Source organism: Balearica regulorum, chromosome 1 (assembly GCF_011004875.1).
Source record: "Balearica regulorum gibbericeps isolate bBalReg1 chromosome 1, bBalReg1.pri, whole genome shotgun sequence".
NCBI lineage: Eukaryota > Metazoa > Chordata > Aves > Gruiformes > Gruidae > Balearica > Balearica regulorum.
This window is the reverse complement of record NC_046184.1, coordinates 113,364,284-113,383,098: the sequence shown is the minus strand read 5'-3', so window position 1 is coordinate 113,383,098 and position 18,815 is coordinate 113,364,284. Positions and strand designations below refer to the sequence as shown.

Genomic DNA, 18,815 nt, shown 5'->3' with positions numbered 1-18,815 from the left:
AGGAAGCAAACTGCTTTGTGTGCAGATTGATGCCACTTTAGTTAGCGAGAAACCTCAAATATCAGCTCGAATGTGGTATGGAAGTTTGGAGGAAGCACAGGTGTTGGAAGGGTAGCATGTTACTCGGCAACACCTAATTCTTCACAATATTTTAACCCCCTTTAGGTTTTTATTGTCAGCAGAAGTTGTTAAACCTTAAAACTGTAGTCACTGACTTGGTTGAAGGGATGGAACTGGTGTTAGCATTAAAAATGGAAAGCAAGGAGGGATTATTTTAATCATCTCCTAAAATAAGGAGGGCATTTGTTGTTCTTGAGTAAATTGTAGATATGGAAGCTGTTATTGAATGTCCTCTCTTTGAAAGTAATTGCAAATGAAGCAATTAATACAAATTAAATATACTTTGAAGGCTTATGAAAGTGGCTTCAAGTTAGCGTTTGCAGAATAAAGCATCCTAAATCATAGAAGCAGTCTTAGGGACCTCTGGGGAATATTTTTTTGATGTTTCGATGTTTAATAATAGCACATACAAGCTATGATGCTTATTTCCATATTATGTTGTAGTCCTTAATTATAAGTTAATAATAGAGCTATCTGGAGTGAAGTTGTGTTACTTTGGTCCCTTGATGGAAAACCTCGAGGGTAAAACCTTGCAGCCTATGTTTTATGAGTATAACCTTAGTTGTGAACAACGCCAATGCTTGTTGTTGAAATAGGGATTATGATGAGCTATTAGCAAATACATTAATTACTTCTGTAACTGCAATGACAGGTGCAGTTCTGCAAATTTCTGCAGAAAGCAATGACAGAGAGAGTGGATGAGGAGAGTCCTACACTTTCTGTCTTAAATAATGGTGTGTGATAGGAGAAGGCCTTTTGATGTTCAGATGAAATGGTAACGGCTAAACAACTCAGAACACTTTTTTTTTTTTTTGTTAAGGTAAAGGATTCCTTTTTTTAAATATTGTAATTAGATAAACTTCTTTCAGTCCTCTCTAATTTGCTACCAAAATTTTTTGTGAGTGTCTTGCAAATTGTATAAATGGCATCCAGCACGCCCTGTGGACATGGAGGATGCACTAAAGACCCTTTGCACCTCTCCTCAAATACATGCGATAAATACAAGGGCTGGAAGAGGGGAAAGCAAAGGCATCTCTGTACTACATCTTAACATGGCAAGGAAACGTATTCTCTACATCTTGGTCTTTTAAGTCTTTTCTTGCATGATGTCTTTTTTTTTTTTTTTCTTCTGTATTGTATTTAAGTTCCCATTTTGACATCAGATAAATACTTGGAATGACTGTTTTCCCTCTGAAACAGAAAAACATTGTGAAACACCTATTTTCAAAGACAGGCTCCAGTAATTAAACAACATCATTCAGGTGGCTGTGTCAGGACTTACCTTGTTTTGTCCTAATTTGACTAGGTTTGTAAATATTTCTTTGATACAATCTGATGGGAAAACAGTTGGATTATGTCCCTCTTCTTTCCTTATCCAAAGCTGTTATAACTGATAAGCAGGTTTTTGTTTTGGTTTTTTTTTTTAATATCCCCACCTAAAGAATGAGTTCTTACTGTGCTTTCTCTTAGCGAGTAGTCAAAATACTGAAAGCCTACACTTGAAAGGTATTTTAAATTTCTTTACTGTCAAATAATATTTTAAGCACTTCAGCATTCAGCTGCTCGTAAGAAGGAAACGTGGCAGAGGAGCATGCAGGAAGATGCACACAACTCAAGGTGAAATGAGTCTTGCAGCTGGAAGATGGGCCTCTGAAATGCTGAAGGCCTTTAAGGGAGAACCTGCTCAAAGAGGTTGAGCTTTGCCACAGCCATGCATCCTTTCTTTCAGAACTCGTACCCTTACTACAGTTTTGAAAGTTAATAATTAGAAAATGTATAACAATTTAATAATTTCATTTTCTATATAAAAAATGTCAGGCTGGTCCTTGAACATCTTGTGACGTACTAGACTAATGTATCTGCAGAGAGCTCTAAATGGTGTATGATTGACTGAGGTAATTTTTTTCAGAATCTTGTAATTACCATTTTTCAAATTTAGGTAGTTCCCATTCTAGAAATTGATCTCTGATCCAGGTGTCTTGTAAAAGTGATGAGTACTGGTTTATTTGGTCTTTGAAAATTTGATACACTGTGAAAACCCTAGCATAACTTTTAGAGTTAGCTTGAGACAGCGTGCTAATTGCTCTAACTGTTATTTAATGATTTGCCAAGAGGCAGGAACAAAAGCACATGCTACTTCTTTGAGGTCATATGCAAAGTAGACAAAATAATATGTGATTATAGTTTCATTAATATGCTTAGAGTTTTTACTTTTGTGGAATACTAATAAAGCAAATAGTTGCTGTTACTGTAATTTGTGTCGCATGAGTTATTCTTTGGGAGACTAAGCTGCCTGAGAGCTTTAGCATTAGTCAAGGAGAGATTTGCCACTGCAGGCGTTACTGTAACAAACTGGACTGTAGCTTTATGTTATTCAGCATTACTGTACAGAAGCTGCTTATCTGTGTAGATCAGTGCTCTAGATTATTTAATTGCATTGTAATACGGATACTTTTCCTTGGCAAGGAATGGATGTAAATGAATTAAACTATTGGCTGTGAAGAAAACCTGAATGATACATAAAATTTTTCACCATCTCACTTATTTTAGCTGGATATACCTTTGATGTGACCAGTGATTCACGAATTCATGTGTTTAAAATGTTATGACAGCATGTATGGAACTGCATCAGGTTTTTCTCTCATTTCACTCTCCTGTCTTTTTTTGAGTTATTTTTCATCTTTCTAAGTGTGTGTTAAAAGAAGTGCTACTTTCCCCCCTGCTCACCCAACTGCTGTTGGAGATCTCTGTTAAAATCAGTAATAGTTCATTAGGTTTTACGCTATCAGTAACTTGCGCAGACTAGAGACTTCTCTTGAAATTAGTTGTTACCTTAGCTAAGTTTAATCTTTTATTTTTGGCTTTGCTGTGATAGTGAAGTTTCATCATGACGATAAGAAAATTAAACTATTTCTTCCCAAAGTGCTGTGATGCTTGAGGTCTTCAAGACAGACTTGATGGGAAAGGAGAGGGCTGAATGAAGAGAAAGTCATTTCTTTCTCTTGGTGTGATACACAATGTATTAAGTGTCATCTCTTGTCTCTTACCTGGAGATCTCAGGATAGACTCACCAGCAGTTTGTAGCACTGCTTTCATTACCTGGAAAGCTTTTCTAGCACCATCCTAGTGAAAATATAGTTGTGGTGTTGAGTAAAGCTTAGTCTTCAAATGGCAGCATAGCTTACATGTGCCTTAAATACATCAGCTGGAAAAAATATGCGTGTTTAGTCTTCTGAGCTGTTAACTTGAGGGAGAGGCAAAAATCATGGCAGAGGCTGCTCTGAGAGCTGAAGGTGGAAGATCTGTGTAAAGCCACGAGCCATGCAGGTGAGCATGTCGGAGGTGACCACTTCTGGATGATTGCACAAGAGATGAAATGGTATGCGGTAATTATGTTAGACTATCCCTTGTTTACTGGTTCTTGTGCTTTTTCCTACCAATAGACGCCATGCTGAACGTGTGAGACGAATTACAATGCAAGGTTGGAAACTGGCATGCAGGCCTTATCAGCTCGGGATTACTTGTCATAATGAAAGTTTTAAAGCATAAGGAACTACTGAAGTGTTTATAACTGGGATTTGTGTAGGTAGGAGAGACCCCAGGTTAGAGGGGAGGTGCAGGCAGTAGGCGTCAGAGACCCCCACCAGCACTAGTCCAGACCAAAAGAGCCTGAGAGACTTCACGTGTCTCTATTTTTCTCCTCTCGTATCCATCAGCCTTACAAAACTAAATGACAACAATGCTTTCTTGAATTAATTGCTTTAACTTACTGTTCTTAAATTAAGAATGTCACCTGGATTGAAATAGATCCGCAAAAAATCAAGGCTACGAGGGCTGATCTCATCCAGGCGCCCTTTTCAGCAGGTGCCTTGGGAATGCTCTTGTGTTCAGTGGTGGGGCATGGCGGGAGAGGCAGCATGGTGCATCTTGCTGACAAGTTTTCGTTTGCTACTTCACTCTGGTAAAATTCACAAAAGACTCTGTGTTATGTAGGCTTGCTGTGGAGGGCTTATTCTGGAAGAAACTAGAAAATGTGGCATCAGAAATATTCTTCTTGACTATCTGTTGTTTAGCATAATTAGTTATTTTGGACCAAGAATGGATTTTTAGCTTTATGGATTTCATCTTTTTCCTGTGAATTTTGTTGTAGTCCAAATGATTGCAGAGGAAAACACTATGTAGAAGAGCGCAATATATAGCTTAATGCAGTAGCTGCAGGGTTTTGGCCAATGATCTGAAAAATTTATGTGTCTTCCTTTTTTTAATGTTAGAATCACTGTCAGTCACTGTGTTTGTGACACATTCGCTCTTGGGAAAATAGAAGTAACAAATCTGTGAAGCATATGCTTGCAAAATGGAGCGAAGGGAAATCTTTTAGTCGTACACTTTTAATAGAAGTGTCTTGCCCAGGTGTTGTCAAAAGGCCCAGCAGAAGCTCTAAATCCAGGATAGGTAAGGCCAAGCTCAGATCTGGTCATGACTCCCTCCTTTGCCCTCCCATCAAAAAGTGCTCCTAGGCTTGACTGTTGTGTTTTGACCGTCATGTCTACAGAAAAGCCTCCATCAATGTCAGCTGTTTCTGTGAATTTTGCAGCAAGAGTAATTTCTTGACAAGCAGGAAGCTGCCAGTTTTCAATCAGAAAAAGTGCCATAGCAGATCAACTTCTTGTTTTCTTCAGAAATGAAATATCAGATGGCAAAAATCTTGGATTAGAAGCATATTTTATCGAAAGAGCAGGGGATAGCACAAAGGCTGCCTCAGTGATGAGTCTGTTCTTCTGCTAAAAACTTGGCAATGTCACGGCAAGTTTCACAGATGCCATGCTGAAAATGCAATGTATACAATTGCTGCTTATTGCTAAAGGTGAGAGGCTTTTAGTTTAAACACCAGGGCTATGCAATGATAACAAACAATTACCTTCAGATATTAAATAGTTTATCATGTGATTTTTTTTTCTTTTTTTTTTCTCCCTAATCTAAAATGTTTAAAAAGATGTTATTTCCACCCCAGGTGTTGACAAAAAGTTACTTTGAGAGCTCTGTGTTGCATCTTAGCTGGAGATGTGACAGACAAAGCCATTAACCTACTATCCTTGCTTTAAGGGCACTTGAACAGAGTTCAGCTTGGGAAGTTGAGTGTTTGAATTATTCATGATCATGATCTAAATGCTTTCCTTCTTTTTACAGTGTCTGTTAATTGCTCCGGTATTTCTTTATGATTAGAAACATTTAGCTGTCCTAATCAATAAGATGAAATGCTATACTGAGCAGTTCATTAGTATGGCCCTGTCAGCTCAAAATATAGAAAGCTAAATGTGATCATGACTTGCTCTGGTAATTTCATTAAGCTGGGAGATGTCATGTCTTTTCTGAAGGGAATGAGACCCTAAATAGACAGGCATAGGTTGCATGTTGATAGCACTCCGAGTAAATGGCCACAGTGTTTTTCCCCAACTTGAGCTGTCTTCCTAGCTAAGGCAAAAAATACCAAAGAGCTCCCTATTCTAAAGTCACAAGTCAAGGTCTCCATAAATTTACAACTTATGATTTTGAGTGGAAAAAAAATTAAACTCTGTCACAGTACGACTGCTGTGTGCTTTATTAATTTAACGGAGATCCCAGTTGGAGGAGCTGCCTGTGAATAGAGTTCACATTCACACGTCACCTGTGGAGTGACTTGCTTCTGATTTTATTGAAATTTTGATAGGGTCAAGTTGCATCTATAAAGAAGAAAAAAAAAATCATTAATTTGGAGGATTTTTTACAAGTATTTGTTACAGATGTGTCACATTTGAGATGCTCTCCAGAGTTTCTGAAGATGTGAGGAGGAGTAAGCACGTGATAGTTTTACTGATGAAGGCAAGCCAGACAAAGTGTCATTCAACTTACTGGAAAATTCTCTAATTACCCAGTGGAAAGACAGTGATGGTTACCTGTTAAATCTTACAGAACTTACTAGTTCCACAGAAGAAGAGAAATTGAGATAGTAAACGGAAATCTCTGCCAGTAGAAGTGTTCCTGCTGCTGATTGTTTTTGTTTTGCTTTTTTTTTTTTAAGCTAAATTGTTCTAATATGTTAACATCTTAAAGAAGGCACAAAAAGAAATGTTCTCTCCTTTTCTAAAAGAAAAAATGAAGTACTTGTTTTAATTGTGGCCTTTTACAATGCTAAGCTAATGTGTTGGGGTAGTTAGATGTTGAGTTCTGCAATGTTTCTTCGTTTGATGTTTTATTGTTACTGTAAGCATATAAAATTCATGAAGTTTTTTTTGTGTTTGTTTAAACAAAGAGTGGGGGAACTAAGATACGAGGCTTGCATACCGCTTGTAAGACAGTAATTCTGTTTCTTCAGTTTTTAATGAATTTTTAAAGTGCTTTTAATTTTCTCCTTGAGAAGCCTTCTATCTAAAATATTAAAATTTAAAAATAGGTATTTAACCGTAATTGCACACTCTGCTGTACCTTGAGTGCGACGGGCCCTCCTTTTTGAGGGGCAGTGGAGAGCCATTGACTCCTCTCTTGAGGAACCTAACCCGAAGAGGAGGTTTTTCTTTGCGTTGCGTTTCTCAGGTGGTAAAACTGCAGCGAGTACTTTCAGGTTACGCCACCTGAAGTTGGCTCCACCGGCGGGCAGAGGGCTGGAAGGGCAAGCTCTTGATTTGATGTGTGGTCCCACGGGAGGGATTTAAGCCAATGTTGAGGTTGGCGGGGGAGGAAGGTTAAGTTGGTTTATAAATGCAGGTAGGAAGCTCACAGGTGTTGCAGAGCTGCTCTCAACTGGGCGGCTGTCGGGGGCAGCTTGGGTGCTTGGCTCCGCACCCCGGCAGCGCTCGGACGTTACAAGGAGGGTGGCAGCCGGGTGGGTTGGGTTGGGTCGGGTTGGGGCATTGCAGGCAGCGAGGAGCAGCATTTCGGGTGGTCTTGCTTAAAGCCTGCGCGTTTTAACGCTGTTCGGGTAGGTGGTATTCTGTAACACACTGCTGTGAGCAGCCCCGTTTTGATTGCACCCAGCCGCTGCATTTGAAGGACACTTGGGACAAAGGTTAGGTGGAAGCTGCTGCTTTTGACCCTCCACCTTTATAAGGTGTTGTTAAATACAGCCTGTGTTCTCAATATCAGAATGAATGCGGGAGGGTCTTGAAAAAAAGGTACATCATGAGGTTTATTAATATAAAACTCTTGAGGAAAACTTGTTACTCTTTTGCTAATTGTTAGTGAGTCTCCTGCCCCCTGCCCCCAGCACCAATATAGCAAGTAGGTTTGGAAAAATTTTTGTTACCGTGTTCTGACTATGCATGTTGTTCTGTGTTTAGCCCAAGTTGATAAGGTGATCAATTTGGGTCCCAGAAGAGTTTGTTTACAGCATTAAACTCTGTGTTACGCTACTGTGTTCTAGATTTCTATGAAGACCTTATTTACATTTCTCAAATCTTCTCAAACCAAACAATTTCAGCTTTTCCTGCTATGGGTGGTTCAGGCTTGCTTGAGCTGTTCCTGCTTTGGATGGAATGAACTGTCAGATGTGAGATTAAATTATATATAAATACATATTTTTTTCGTCCTTCAAAGGTGCCTGCCGATGGAAACGCTGGGTTGCTGGCAGAGCCTCAGATCGCCATGTTCTGTGGGAAACTCAACATGCACATGAACGTTCAGAACGGAAAGTGGGAATCTGACCCCTCCGGCACCAAGACCTGCATTGGGACGAAGGAAGGGATTCTCCAGTACTGCCAGGAAGTAAGTCCCATCCTCAGGAACAACTGCGGTGGCTCTTCTTCTAAAGCACCAAAGCGTAGGCGCATGCTGGGGAACTGTGTCTGTAGGGACCTTCCGTTTCTTTTTTTCCTCTTCTGCTCCAGTGCCCTTTTGTCCTTTTTTAAAGAGGTTCTCTCCAGAGCCTGTTAAAGCAGCTTCAAAACCTGGTTGGTGAGGGTCACTGAGGCTGTTGGACAACTTGTTCCTCTGTCTTCTGCCCTTGGTGGATAATTTTGTATCATATATGCACAATGAACTTCTTGCTTATGAAGTATTCTGTTAAAGCTGAGGTGACAGTTTATTATTTTAAATGCCCTTGTTCTTTCTGGGCTGATCTTGAAAATCAGCTGTAACATTTCTCTTCTGTCATCCTACCATGACACTGAGATACGCTGGGTCAGTCTGGAGTTATTGGTCTCTGCTGCACACTGAACCATTCAGAGGTTCTTAATAGAAAAAGCTTGGCCTACAGATGAAGTCACAATGACTGATTTCATATTTGAGAGTAGAAACTTATTACCCCCTCGCTTATGTCCTAAGAGCAGATTGTGGATCTAATTTTGTTTTGTCTCCACGCTGTGATAGCGTGATAACCTCGTACCAGTGTGTGACGATTTGAAAAGAAAATGGGGATTTCATGCCATGAAACAAAAGGGCACGGCTTGAGTAGCTTTAGTCTTTATGTCTTTCTATACCATCTGTGCTTTTTTTTTTTAAGCAGAGGCTATTGCTTATTGCCGTAGCAGTAGCTGCCTTGCTTCCTAAATGTCAAACCAATTCCTGTGAAAATGCCTCTTAGAAAGCAAGATAATTCATTCTTCAGATCTCTGCTCTCTCAGCATCTACATTCCTGTCCTTTCACCCATTGATTGTTCCTTCTGTTTCTTTCAGTGTTTTGTTCATTTTTTTTCTGAGTTTGGGCTTTATGGTCTACAATATTCATTTTAAGGAAGAACTTGTAATGGCTATTAAAATTGATTCTTCACCTGTAGCTTTGTCTTTTTACTAAAAGTATTACTTTGTGAAATTAATAATGTTTTTGTTTACCGCTACCAAAAATATCAAACCTAGCCTCCTAGTAAGGTTTCAGAGTTTTTTTTCTTTCTGGTTTTCCATTGTCTCCTTTGAGTTATTGCAAATAAAGTTGATTTATGCAAAATGAAATTATTGAAGGTAGAGGAAGGAATAAGGAGATGGAAGTAGACAATTGGCAAATAAAAGTCCACAAGATAGTTAAGTGTTTCTAAAGTTATACAAAGAAATACGTGAATTTACAGGAAGCCAGAGTAGAAAGCTTGGGTGGTTTTAAGGCATGAATAGCTCAGGTTGGCAATTCAGTTACAAATGCTGCAGGTGGGGAAGGATTTCAGAACAAGGACTGGGAGCTGTAGGTATTAACTGAATGCCAGGTAATTTTGAAAGTTTGGGTGGCATGTTAAAAAAAAAAAAGGCAAAGAGGAAAGCAAAAGCAGTCAGTACATAGTAGCTGTATACTGTTAGATGACAAAGGGAATAAGAAAGAAACTGTGGCTACACATAAGTAAAAAAAATTCTTTGCCATGAGAGTGGCCATGCGATGGCACCGGCACCCAGGCACGTTGTGGAATCCCCATCCTTGGAGACTGGGAGAACTGAACTGGGCAATGGTCTGAGCAGCTTGGTCTGGCTTAGATGTAAGCCTGGGTTGGAGCAGAGGAGAGTCTAGAAGATCTCGGTAGCTCCTGTTTTAGCCTGAATTTTTTTGCAAGTCTAAAATCTTCTGATTGGAGAAACAGAGAAGAGGCCTTCTGTTACTTGCGGTTTTAAGGGTAAATATTTAAACTCCAGTGGGATGGTAGCCTTGATTTGTGTGCTGACAGGTCATTAGCTTAGTATTAGATCATGTCACAATTTTAGTGTGTCTCTAGCTACAATTAAAAGCACACCATGGGGGTTCTGCCCTGTCATGGGTCAAGGTGCTGGCAGGTCTGCTCTCTAAAAATGGGGCATCCATCTTACTGGTTTAAAGTACGTTATTACACGCGATAACTTGAAGTTAGCAATTCTGCTATTCTGTTTTAAAAGTAGGAATCTGGCTAAAACCCCTTTCCTCGCTGTGCTCACCAGCAGGCTTTCTGTTTGTCTGAGGGGAAACTGCCGATGTCCTGGCTGTCCTGCCCCATCCTCATTCCCCGCGCGCACCCGGGCTGCTCGGCACGACTGGCTGTAGGACACTGGTGGAGAAGGAGCAAGCTGCTCTGGGGCTAAGGGCACGCGGCAGCGCCGTGGGTCTCTGTGGGCAGCTGGTTTGGGGGTGAGGAGGAATCATGTGAGCCCCTATTTTTTAATGCTAGTAATAAATTTAGAAGTAGGTAACAAATATTAGGAAAGTTGGATCTGCTGACAGCAAGTTGAAATGAAAAGCCATGTGGAAGGTGATCCAGCCCGGCAGGGTGGAAAGAAGCTCCCAGAAGTACGATTCTTCTCTGTAGTCTTCCCTGCGCCCCTGTGGCCAGGTCTGTAGCATGGCGGGCTTTGACTTTGGCCAGGAAACAGCACTACTGCTTTGCTGCTGTTTAACTGTCCCATGACCTGACAAGAGAAACAGAGCAGTCAGATAAAAGCACCCACTTCTACCAAAGAAATTAATTTGTAGAGAAGTGTTAGTAAATGGAAATCAAAATGGCTTCTCAGCTGTGGGGAACTCCCTGTTGTTTGATGCTCCAAATCTGCTTAGTATCCTGGGGATAACAAGTGAGGTGGTTTTCCTCTTGCCTTCTGCTGTTTACATTGGCTGTGAGACAGCACTTGCTGTCAGGCCCAGGGAACGGGGTAAATTTGCATTTTCCTATGAGGAGGAAGCAATAGGCATCAAGGCTGAGACGTAGTACCTCTTGTATTGGAATAGGTAAAAATCTCCTTTTTGATTACTTTTGCCAAATACAACCTTTTCCTTCCATCCTTCCTTTTCTCCTGTTCATGCTGTTTTTTTCCCCAAAAGGAAGACTGCTACTTCTTGGGGTGTGTTTTTTCTTAGTATAGACAGAGGCTGAGCATATATGCACTGCTAATCAAGCAGACAGGTACTCTGCCTCAATCTGTTCTTCATGTTCCTTGGCACCACGGCAGCTTCCTTGGTTCTTTGGTCTTGCTGTAGCAGCAGCTGTTAATACCACTCTGCTAAGGTACTGGGTACCAGCTCTGGGCAGAGCCCTCAAATGAGAGGGAGCAAGAGAAGGTAAGATTTTTCCCTGCATCTCCAATGAGAAATCTGTCCATCCTGGGGTTTGTTGCAGATACCTTGTGTGGCTCTGCAACAGGCATTGTGATTATGATGCTCTACTGCGGTAGATCCTGTAGAGTTAACTTACGTACCCAGTTCCTCCTACACCAGGGCATATCGAAAGGAGCCAACTGGGCAGAAATTCAATGAGCAAGTACAGTGGAGATCTTGCTCTGTGGCTTCTTGGCTCTAAAATAATACAAGTAAGTAACTTTTATCAGGAGAGTTCAAATAATCCAAAATGATACTCTGTGTAGCCTCTGGCTTGATTTTCTTCCGTGGAAGGTATCTTACAAAACATAAAAAATAAAATCTCCCCTTTGAGCAGAACTTACAAGTAGATGCTCTGTTGCTCTGCCTCCCTATAAGGTGTTTTAAAAGCTTTTCCTGAAAACACCAGGCCAGATGCCTGGGTGGTGGGGCAGAAGCACTGGACTGGAAGGTGCATGAAGTACAGTAAGGGCTTATAGTTCTCCTGCAGAGACGATGTACTGGGAGCCTTCAGTCTTTTCCTTGAGATTGTCATCGTTGCCTCTCCTCGTCCACTGCCAGCGTAGGTGGATTTTGAAGTCTTAATGCAGGAAGTAGCAGTAGAGGAGCATTGCAGGGGCAGAAAAGGAGGAACAAGGAATAAGCAGAACCGCCTACATGTTTTAAAGATGTATGTTGCTTGTTGTTGCTTCACTTCTTTTGAGTGGGAGCTCGGTACAGCACAGGAACTGTCTGGATTTATATTTGGACAACACATCACACAGTTTAAAGATGACAAAGCTCAGACTGTACATTACTTATTTGAAAAGAAGTGGAAGATATTTGAGTGCTACTTTCTGACTTCCCTGAGTTCAGTTAAACTCTGCTACTGAAGTCACAAGAAATGGTTCTGGAAGCAGAGCACATCCATCTCCTCTGCCTTCAAATTTGTATGTTCTCCCTTGTTCAGCCTGAGCTGTGGCTTTTTTTTTTTTTTTTTTTAAATTAGCAAGATCAAGCTTTCTTGGGTGAAATGAGATGCTGGTTAGAGAAGTACAATTTACTAGTGGTATATTTGAATCTCAAACTAGCTAGCATGCTGCTGTATTAATTGTACCTGTCATTGAAAAGTAAAATGGCATGGGCCTGATCTGCAAACAGCTGTCAATGCAAGTGCTGCAGGTGTTAGAGTGATGTTGCATTAATGTAAATGGGGTGGTTACACCTGTGTATGTGCCAACACCCCTAACATGTTGTGAGTGTACTAGCTGACACTTCAAATCAAGCCATCGGTCAATCTAGTCCTACTGCTGACACTGCAGTACCAGCTGTTTCGGAGGGATGTTGGAAAAACCCTGCCGTACGCAATCACTGGATGACTAGCCCCCTGAGGAAAGTTTCTTCGTAACAGCCCCTGATGGGTGGTTAGCTGGTGTCCTAAAACAGGGGACTGCTGCTCCTGGATTTTTCTTTTTGATGTTTTGTGGAAGAAGCTGAGTATCCCCATCCACACATGTTGAAGTGCTGGGGTGGCGTGTTTTGGAGCAGGCTGTGCTCCTGCTGGAGGCTAGTCAGCTCCTTGTCTTGCTAAACAGTTTTCATTTAACCACTCTGGAGCCTGCCCTTTGGCAAAGTACGCGTTTTCAGAGTCACATGAATATGCAGAGTAGGAAGTTAATTTAGGTGTGCTTAGTTCCCTGTTTAAATGGAATGAGTGTTCAGATGGAAGATATTGGTGTATGTTTTATTATATTAGCAATTTTCAACAGCTACTGTGTGCTAAATTTTATCGGTAGTAATTAGTATACATTACATGAGTTCCTTGAAGGACTAAAATTATTTTGCCGTCTGTGCTGGACTCGGTGTCCAGAATGAATTGTAAAAACCACACTCACAGCTGGCAAAAAATTCATTTTGTCTAATGCATGTTTTTTCCCCCCACTTAGTTTAATTTGGAAGTGCCTATTTCCATTTTAAGTATGCTTGGGTGTTTAACAGAATGGAAAGGAACAGTTCAGATTGATTGTTTGTTGTGTTGGCTTGGGGGGTGTGTGTGTGGTGTTTTTGTTGTTTGTTTGGTTGTTTTTTTTCCCCCAAGACCAAACCAAAAACATAGTAAAACTGCTTTAGGTCTGGATAGATCATGCATGGTTGAGCAGATGGAGCGTAAACCTGGGAGCCTGGAGGTCTAGTTGTGCCTTGTAATCAGTCAGCATCTGGCTCACTGCGAGATCTTTGGCTTGGTGCTTAGAATAACTTTTGGACATAGAGTTGTAGAGTATATGTTGGCTTTGGCAGGCATTTTACTTGGCATCTCTAAAACCACATCATGACTGCTTGGTTTCTTTTGTAAAGTCAAGAAATGTGTCCACTTTCTTCCTGCACATCGAGATCCATGAGCATCTTGCACTGAATGTATATTTCTCACAGAAGTCCTCCCCAGAAATAAAAAAATTAATTATAAATGCATGCTGCTATGCTCCTAACTATATCTTTGTGTTACATGGAGCAGAAAATAATAGGCTAAATTTAGATAATAAATAATTTATTGTAACTGTTGACAGAACAGTGTTGACATTTCTACTCTGTAGTCATGATACTTCCAAAAATGCTGTTCTTGTCATTTCCTCAAATACTGTGTGTTTATGCCCCATGTTTGGGTAAGTTGCTGGTGAAACCCAAAGTCACTTCTTAGCCAGATCCAGTCCAAGCTGGAATGCGACCGTGATAAAGCTTTGACGTTAATTCACCCCACAACCTCTGGCTTCAAAGTAGTCCTCAAGTCCCCTGTTTTGTAGATGGCTTGAAAGGACCATCAAACAACTGCCTCACCTTCATTTTATTTACTTGCTTGGCTCCCTACCCTAATCCTTCTGTGCTTGTTGCCCTGGGGCCCACGCCAGGCAGAATCGGGCAGGCAGGCAGGACTGATGGCAGCGGTTCCCTCCCTCTCTAGTCTTTGTCCTTGCTGAGAGCTTCTAGAGATTTGTTAAAGGGTTTGTTGAACTGGCTGAAGATTTAAAAAATAAAAAAAAATAGTTTGGCCTTTTCTTCTGAGAAGAGAATTTGAGACACAATCAAAATGGTCTTGTTGCTTTGATAATGGTTTCTTTCCATGTTACTGTGTCATTTTCATCCTAATATGAATTGTTGTTTTTATCTAGGCTGCATAATGTGCTCTTTCTAGTTTCTCAAACCAAATAGTCACTGTATTGAAGAAGAAAATGAATTTTAAACCTGTGCTACTCTAAATTCAGCAGCTTAAAAAGCCATACGTTTTGCTCTGAGGAAAACAATCCATTTAATGAAACATCATGGAAAACATACAGATTTTTGGCAGCACAGACTGTCCTTAAAAACAAATGACATTTTCAAGGCAAATGTGCATTGGTATATTCTGAGATGTGCATAGTCATGCTTAAAAGTTTGGGTGAACGGTATCTTAGCACTATTCACGTTGATTATTGAGCTCTTTTATTTTACTTAGCTTTTGGTCCACAGCAAAATTTGAATTAGTTCACTGTGTCTGCTAGTGCTTAAATATCACTTGCTTCAATGAAGGCTTAGATTTTGGAAATATAGGGTCTACTACTGTATATTTATCCTGCAGTTAAACCTTAGTATGCTCACCATATAACCTTCTTGAGAAAGAAGGCTGGGCTTTTTAGCCCAGACTGTAGTCTACCATTTAAATATATATATAGAGAGAGATATATATTTTTATATATCTATATAAATTGATATAAATCAAGTGACTAATAAAACTTGGAGCATACATTGCAAGATAATGCCTGCCTTTCTTTTGTTGATAATAAAAACCTCCCCTCTTGTTTTTTTCTACGCAGACCTTTTTTTGCATGTCTCGAAAAGAAATGAAATGAAAAACATCAGGATCTCAGTATGTTGTTGCTTTTATGATAAAATTTCCAAATCCTTTTGAAGTAGCTGTGTTTTTCTTTGGGAAGGAGAGTGCTTCAGCTTTGAGGCTGAGGGAGGAAAAAAGATGAAAATGGAAGAAGATTGTCTGCATAAATATATATTTAGGTAAATGTGTACTGCAGTGTTTAATGAAGCTGCGATGCTGCATTTTCCCCTAGATTAATTTTGAATTTCACAGATATGATGGGCTAGATGAATGGATGAACTTAATCGCTGGGTTCCACCAGCACAGCGTTTCCGCCAGGAATATGATTGTTTCTTCTGTCCTCTGAAGTGTATGAACACAATGGCTGTATGCAGGGCAGTCCTATTGCTGGTTTTGGTTTATAGTTGAACTAGCAGACAAGCATTTAGCATGTGATCAAGATGTCAAAAGACATCTGCTAAATTGGAGATCTAAAAGACAAGAAGAAAATGTTTTACGCTATCATCAGTGTGCTGTGCTCTGGGCTTGCAGCTTGCTTCTTAATGTTACAAAAGAACCAGCTAACCACGCTTGCAGAAGTCTCTCTGCGTGCCTGAGGAGGGGAGCAAAGCTCGACTGGCCCAACTCTTGGCCTTACTGAAGCCCAAGGAACTTCCCAAGAGGGCTCTGTAGCATTGGATGTAGAGATGTTACCTCTCCGGCACCTGTGGTGTTGCATGGAAGTGTCCTGGTGGGGACAACAGTGGACCTCTACTGCTGCGTTTCACCGTTCTTTTTTACCTTCTTATGTACAGAGTTATTGTAGTAAGTTGTCTGCTGTTTTCTTTACAGATACAGCTCCAAAACATCTAATGCTATGTAACTCTGAGATCGACTGGTAGCAGCTGTTCCTTTAATAAATAATATTATAAGCCTAAGAGATACTAGGCATAAAGTGTGATGATTACCATAAGTAAAGAAAAATCCATTATACAGCTGTTATGTATCAGCCCTTTTGAAGAGGAAATGTCCATGCTAATCTGCTTTCTTTTCCTCCACCTTTTCAGACCGTGCTTGCGTGGACACTTCAGTCTAGCACAGATCTATCCCCCTTTTGCTAAAGGTCATCCTGGGCTGTCTTTAACTCCAGGCACTTTCCACTGTGATGCAGTTTTTATTCTTAGGGGGAATGTTTTCGGAGGTAGGTCAGTTCCTTGATCCAGCTTCTGAGTTAGCACTGGCTCGTGGAGAAGCGTTAAGCATTAAACAGACCAGAGATGGAATAAGGCAGGAGTCATGCCTTGGCAACGTTGACTCGTGTCCAGTTAAAGACACTGAAGCCACGGCCCTAGCATCTGTGAGTGTACCTCTGCAGATGGATGGGTGCAAGTGTGACTCCTCCTTGGGAGTGATGCTCCTGAGAGGCTACTGGCAGGGTTTGGGTAGTTTTCAGTGGTTAGGGGCTTCAACACTTTCTGGTCTTCATGAAGTCTCAGTGGATGATTGTATATATGTGTGAATAGATAGTATGCTTTGTGGTGGTCTGTATTTTTTGGGTCATCGCCATCCCTTATGGATGGCTGTATAGCTTTCCTGTGCTATATCTTACTGCTTTTTATTGTGGTGGTAGTGTTACTGTCTTCTTCTGGGGGGCTTCTTCCTTTTTCTTTTTTTTTGGGGGGGGGGGGGGCAGGTTTCTCTTTTTTTCTCTTTAGTTTTGTTTCTCACTCGCACCCCCCCCCCCCCATTTCACCCTTGTCAATCTACTTTGAAAATACATGGAAATCAGAATATTGACTGCAGATGTGTTTATTTCCCTATAATGGTGCATACAAATCTTATTAGTAGCAGAGAGTGGGCTGATCTCTCTAGATTGGTAATGCAGTATAGATTTGTGTTCAGAAGTCTGGGCTGATCTCTCTAGATTGGTAATGCAGTATAGATTTGTGTTCAGAAGTCTATCTCTGCAAGTAAAAGGGCATTACACATGTGTTTTCATTTGTCAGTTCTGCAGGAGAAAATAAAAAGGGAAAAGTCAGTTTCTCTCGCTCCGTAGCTTTGAAGCTGTCAGGAAGGTGATGCTTGCTTGAATTCATAGCAGGGCAATACCGCAAGGTTGGATGGCGGGAATATTTCTTGGATTTCTCGGACATTCCATTTTTTCCCAAGCAGTGTATTACTACAGCTTTCTAATTCATATGGTGGCATTATCATCCAGTTAGCTTTTATCCAGTTAAAATTATTATGTAGTACTGTACTGACTGCTTTAATGTTCCAAATACTGTATACCTCTGGCTAATTAAAAAATCCCACTGATAATCTGGTTTTATAGATGTGTGCTCCTTACAGAAAGTTGTTCTAGATGATTGTGGATTAATTATAATTTATAATCATGGAGAAGTTTCTATCTGGCCAATTATTGATGGCTTTATCCATTTTTTTTCCTTTATGTACATATAACATGGGCTTTTTTAATAGTTTAAATGGAATTTTAGCTGTGTGGGGTTTTTTGTGGTTTGGGTTTTTTTTTTTTGTGTTGGGGTTTGTTTGGTTTGTTTTTTACTTGAGTAGGGTGAGATTTTTCACTCCAGGGCTGTTATTGCAAATTGCTAATAAATAAGTTTGAAAGGTGAGGATTTTAGATTTTTTTTTTTTTTTTTCCAGAGCTCTTGAGGCATCTCACTTAATGTTGAGACTGAAAACAGAGCATTGGATTTAAGGTCCCTAAGACTATTCCAGATTGTCATGAGGCCTTAGGATGAGTCCTTGCTAGGGAAGGGGAAGTATCCTTCTCCTTAGCTAAGACAGGAGCTTCTACTAGAAAGATACTGTGTAGTGTTTAAAAGATGTGTCACAATATCTGTTAAAACATCAGCTTTTGCCGATAGCTGTTGCATATATTAACACAGAAAAAAGGAAAATTACTTCTACAGTAATGACAATACCATGTTTAATTTTTTTTATTCTGTCTGGGTATGAATATTGAAACATGAATACTCTTCATCTGATACAAATTTTTTTCTTGCCAACATCATTTCCCTTTCTATAAATATCATTGTAGGTCAGAAAAGCACTGACCTTGTGGAAGTTTAATGATATGTAAGATAGCCAATTCCAGCTGTTTGAAGAAACTGCACAATGTTTCCATTAGAATATAAACCAATGCAGTTTAATTTATTTGCTTCTTATCCTAAGTCATATGTTGTCTTGAAGAACAGTAATAATTAAGCATTTATAAACCACCAATTTCCTCCGTTCGTTACTCACTTCTTCCACTTGGCCTGGGTAGACAGCTCTGCCAAAGAGTTGTTGTCAATAAATGGCTTCTTTGTAAATTCAACTTCTGATTTGCACATGGGAAACGATCATTTTTTAAGGCAGTATCAAGATCCTTTAGTATTTTTTGCTTTTTCTTTGAGCCAATTACAGAAAGGAAAATTTGATGTGTATTTCGTTAAACATCTGTGAAGTGTTGCAGCTAATGTTGCTTGTCCAAGTTCCCACACAGCTTGGCAAGCCTGTAGTCTCCAGCTAAGAGGAAAAAATATCAGAAGGGATCATCCAAGAAGCAGGAATTATATTAATGCTTCTAAACAAGGAACCTAACGGGATTTGATAAGACTGATTTTACTAAAGCTAAACTTCTAATACCGTGTAAATTATTCTGTGTATACTTTTTAGTGTTTTAGAGGAGATTATCATAAAAACTCTCATTTTGAGCTATTGCTGAGAACGCATCGGTGGATGTGCCTAATAGGCAATTACTTGCTGAAGTCTGGAAGATGGCTTTTAAGATTTTGTTGCCGGTACGGATCAGAGCCACTCCACTGAGCGGCGGCGTGATGTGTTCCTATCACCATTTCA

The 18,815-nt window shown here is 40.2% G+C and overlaps 1 protein-coding gene across 2 annotated transcripts in view; it reads left to right on the top strand.

The window, feature by feature from the left end:
- Positions 1 to 18,815, top strand: part of APP (amyloid beta precursor protein) — a 231,715-nt gene that overhangs the window by 36,198 nt on the left and 176,702 nt on the right. For both annotated transcript variants that reach the window (XM_075770028.1, XM_075770018.1), the window contains exon 2: positions 7,690 to 7,857. In XM_075770028.1, coding sequence (XP_075626143.1) covers positions 7,690 to 7,857 — 168 coding nt within the window. The remainder of the gene's footprint in view (positions 1 to 7,689; positions 7,858 to 18,815) is intronic.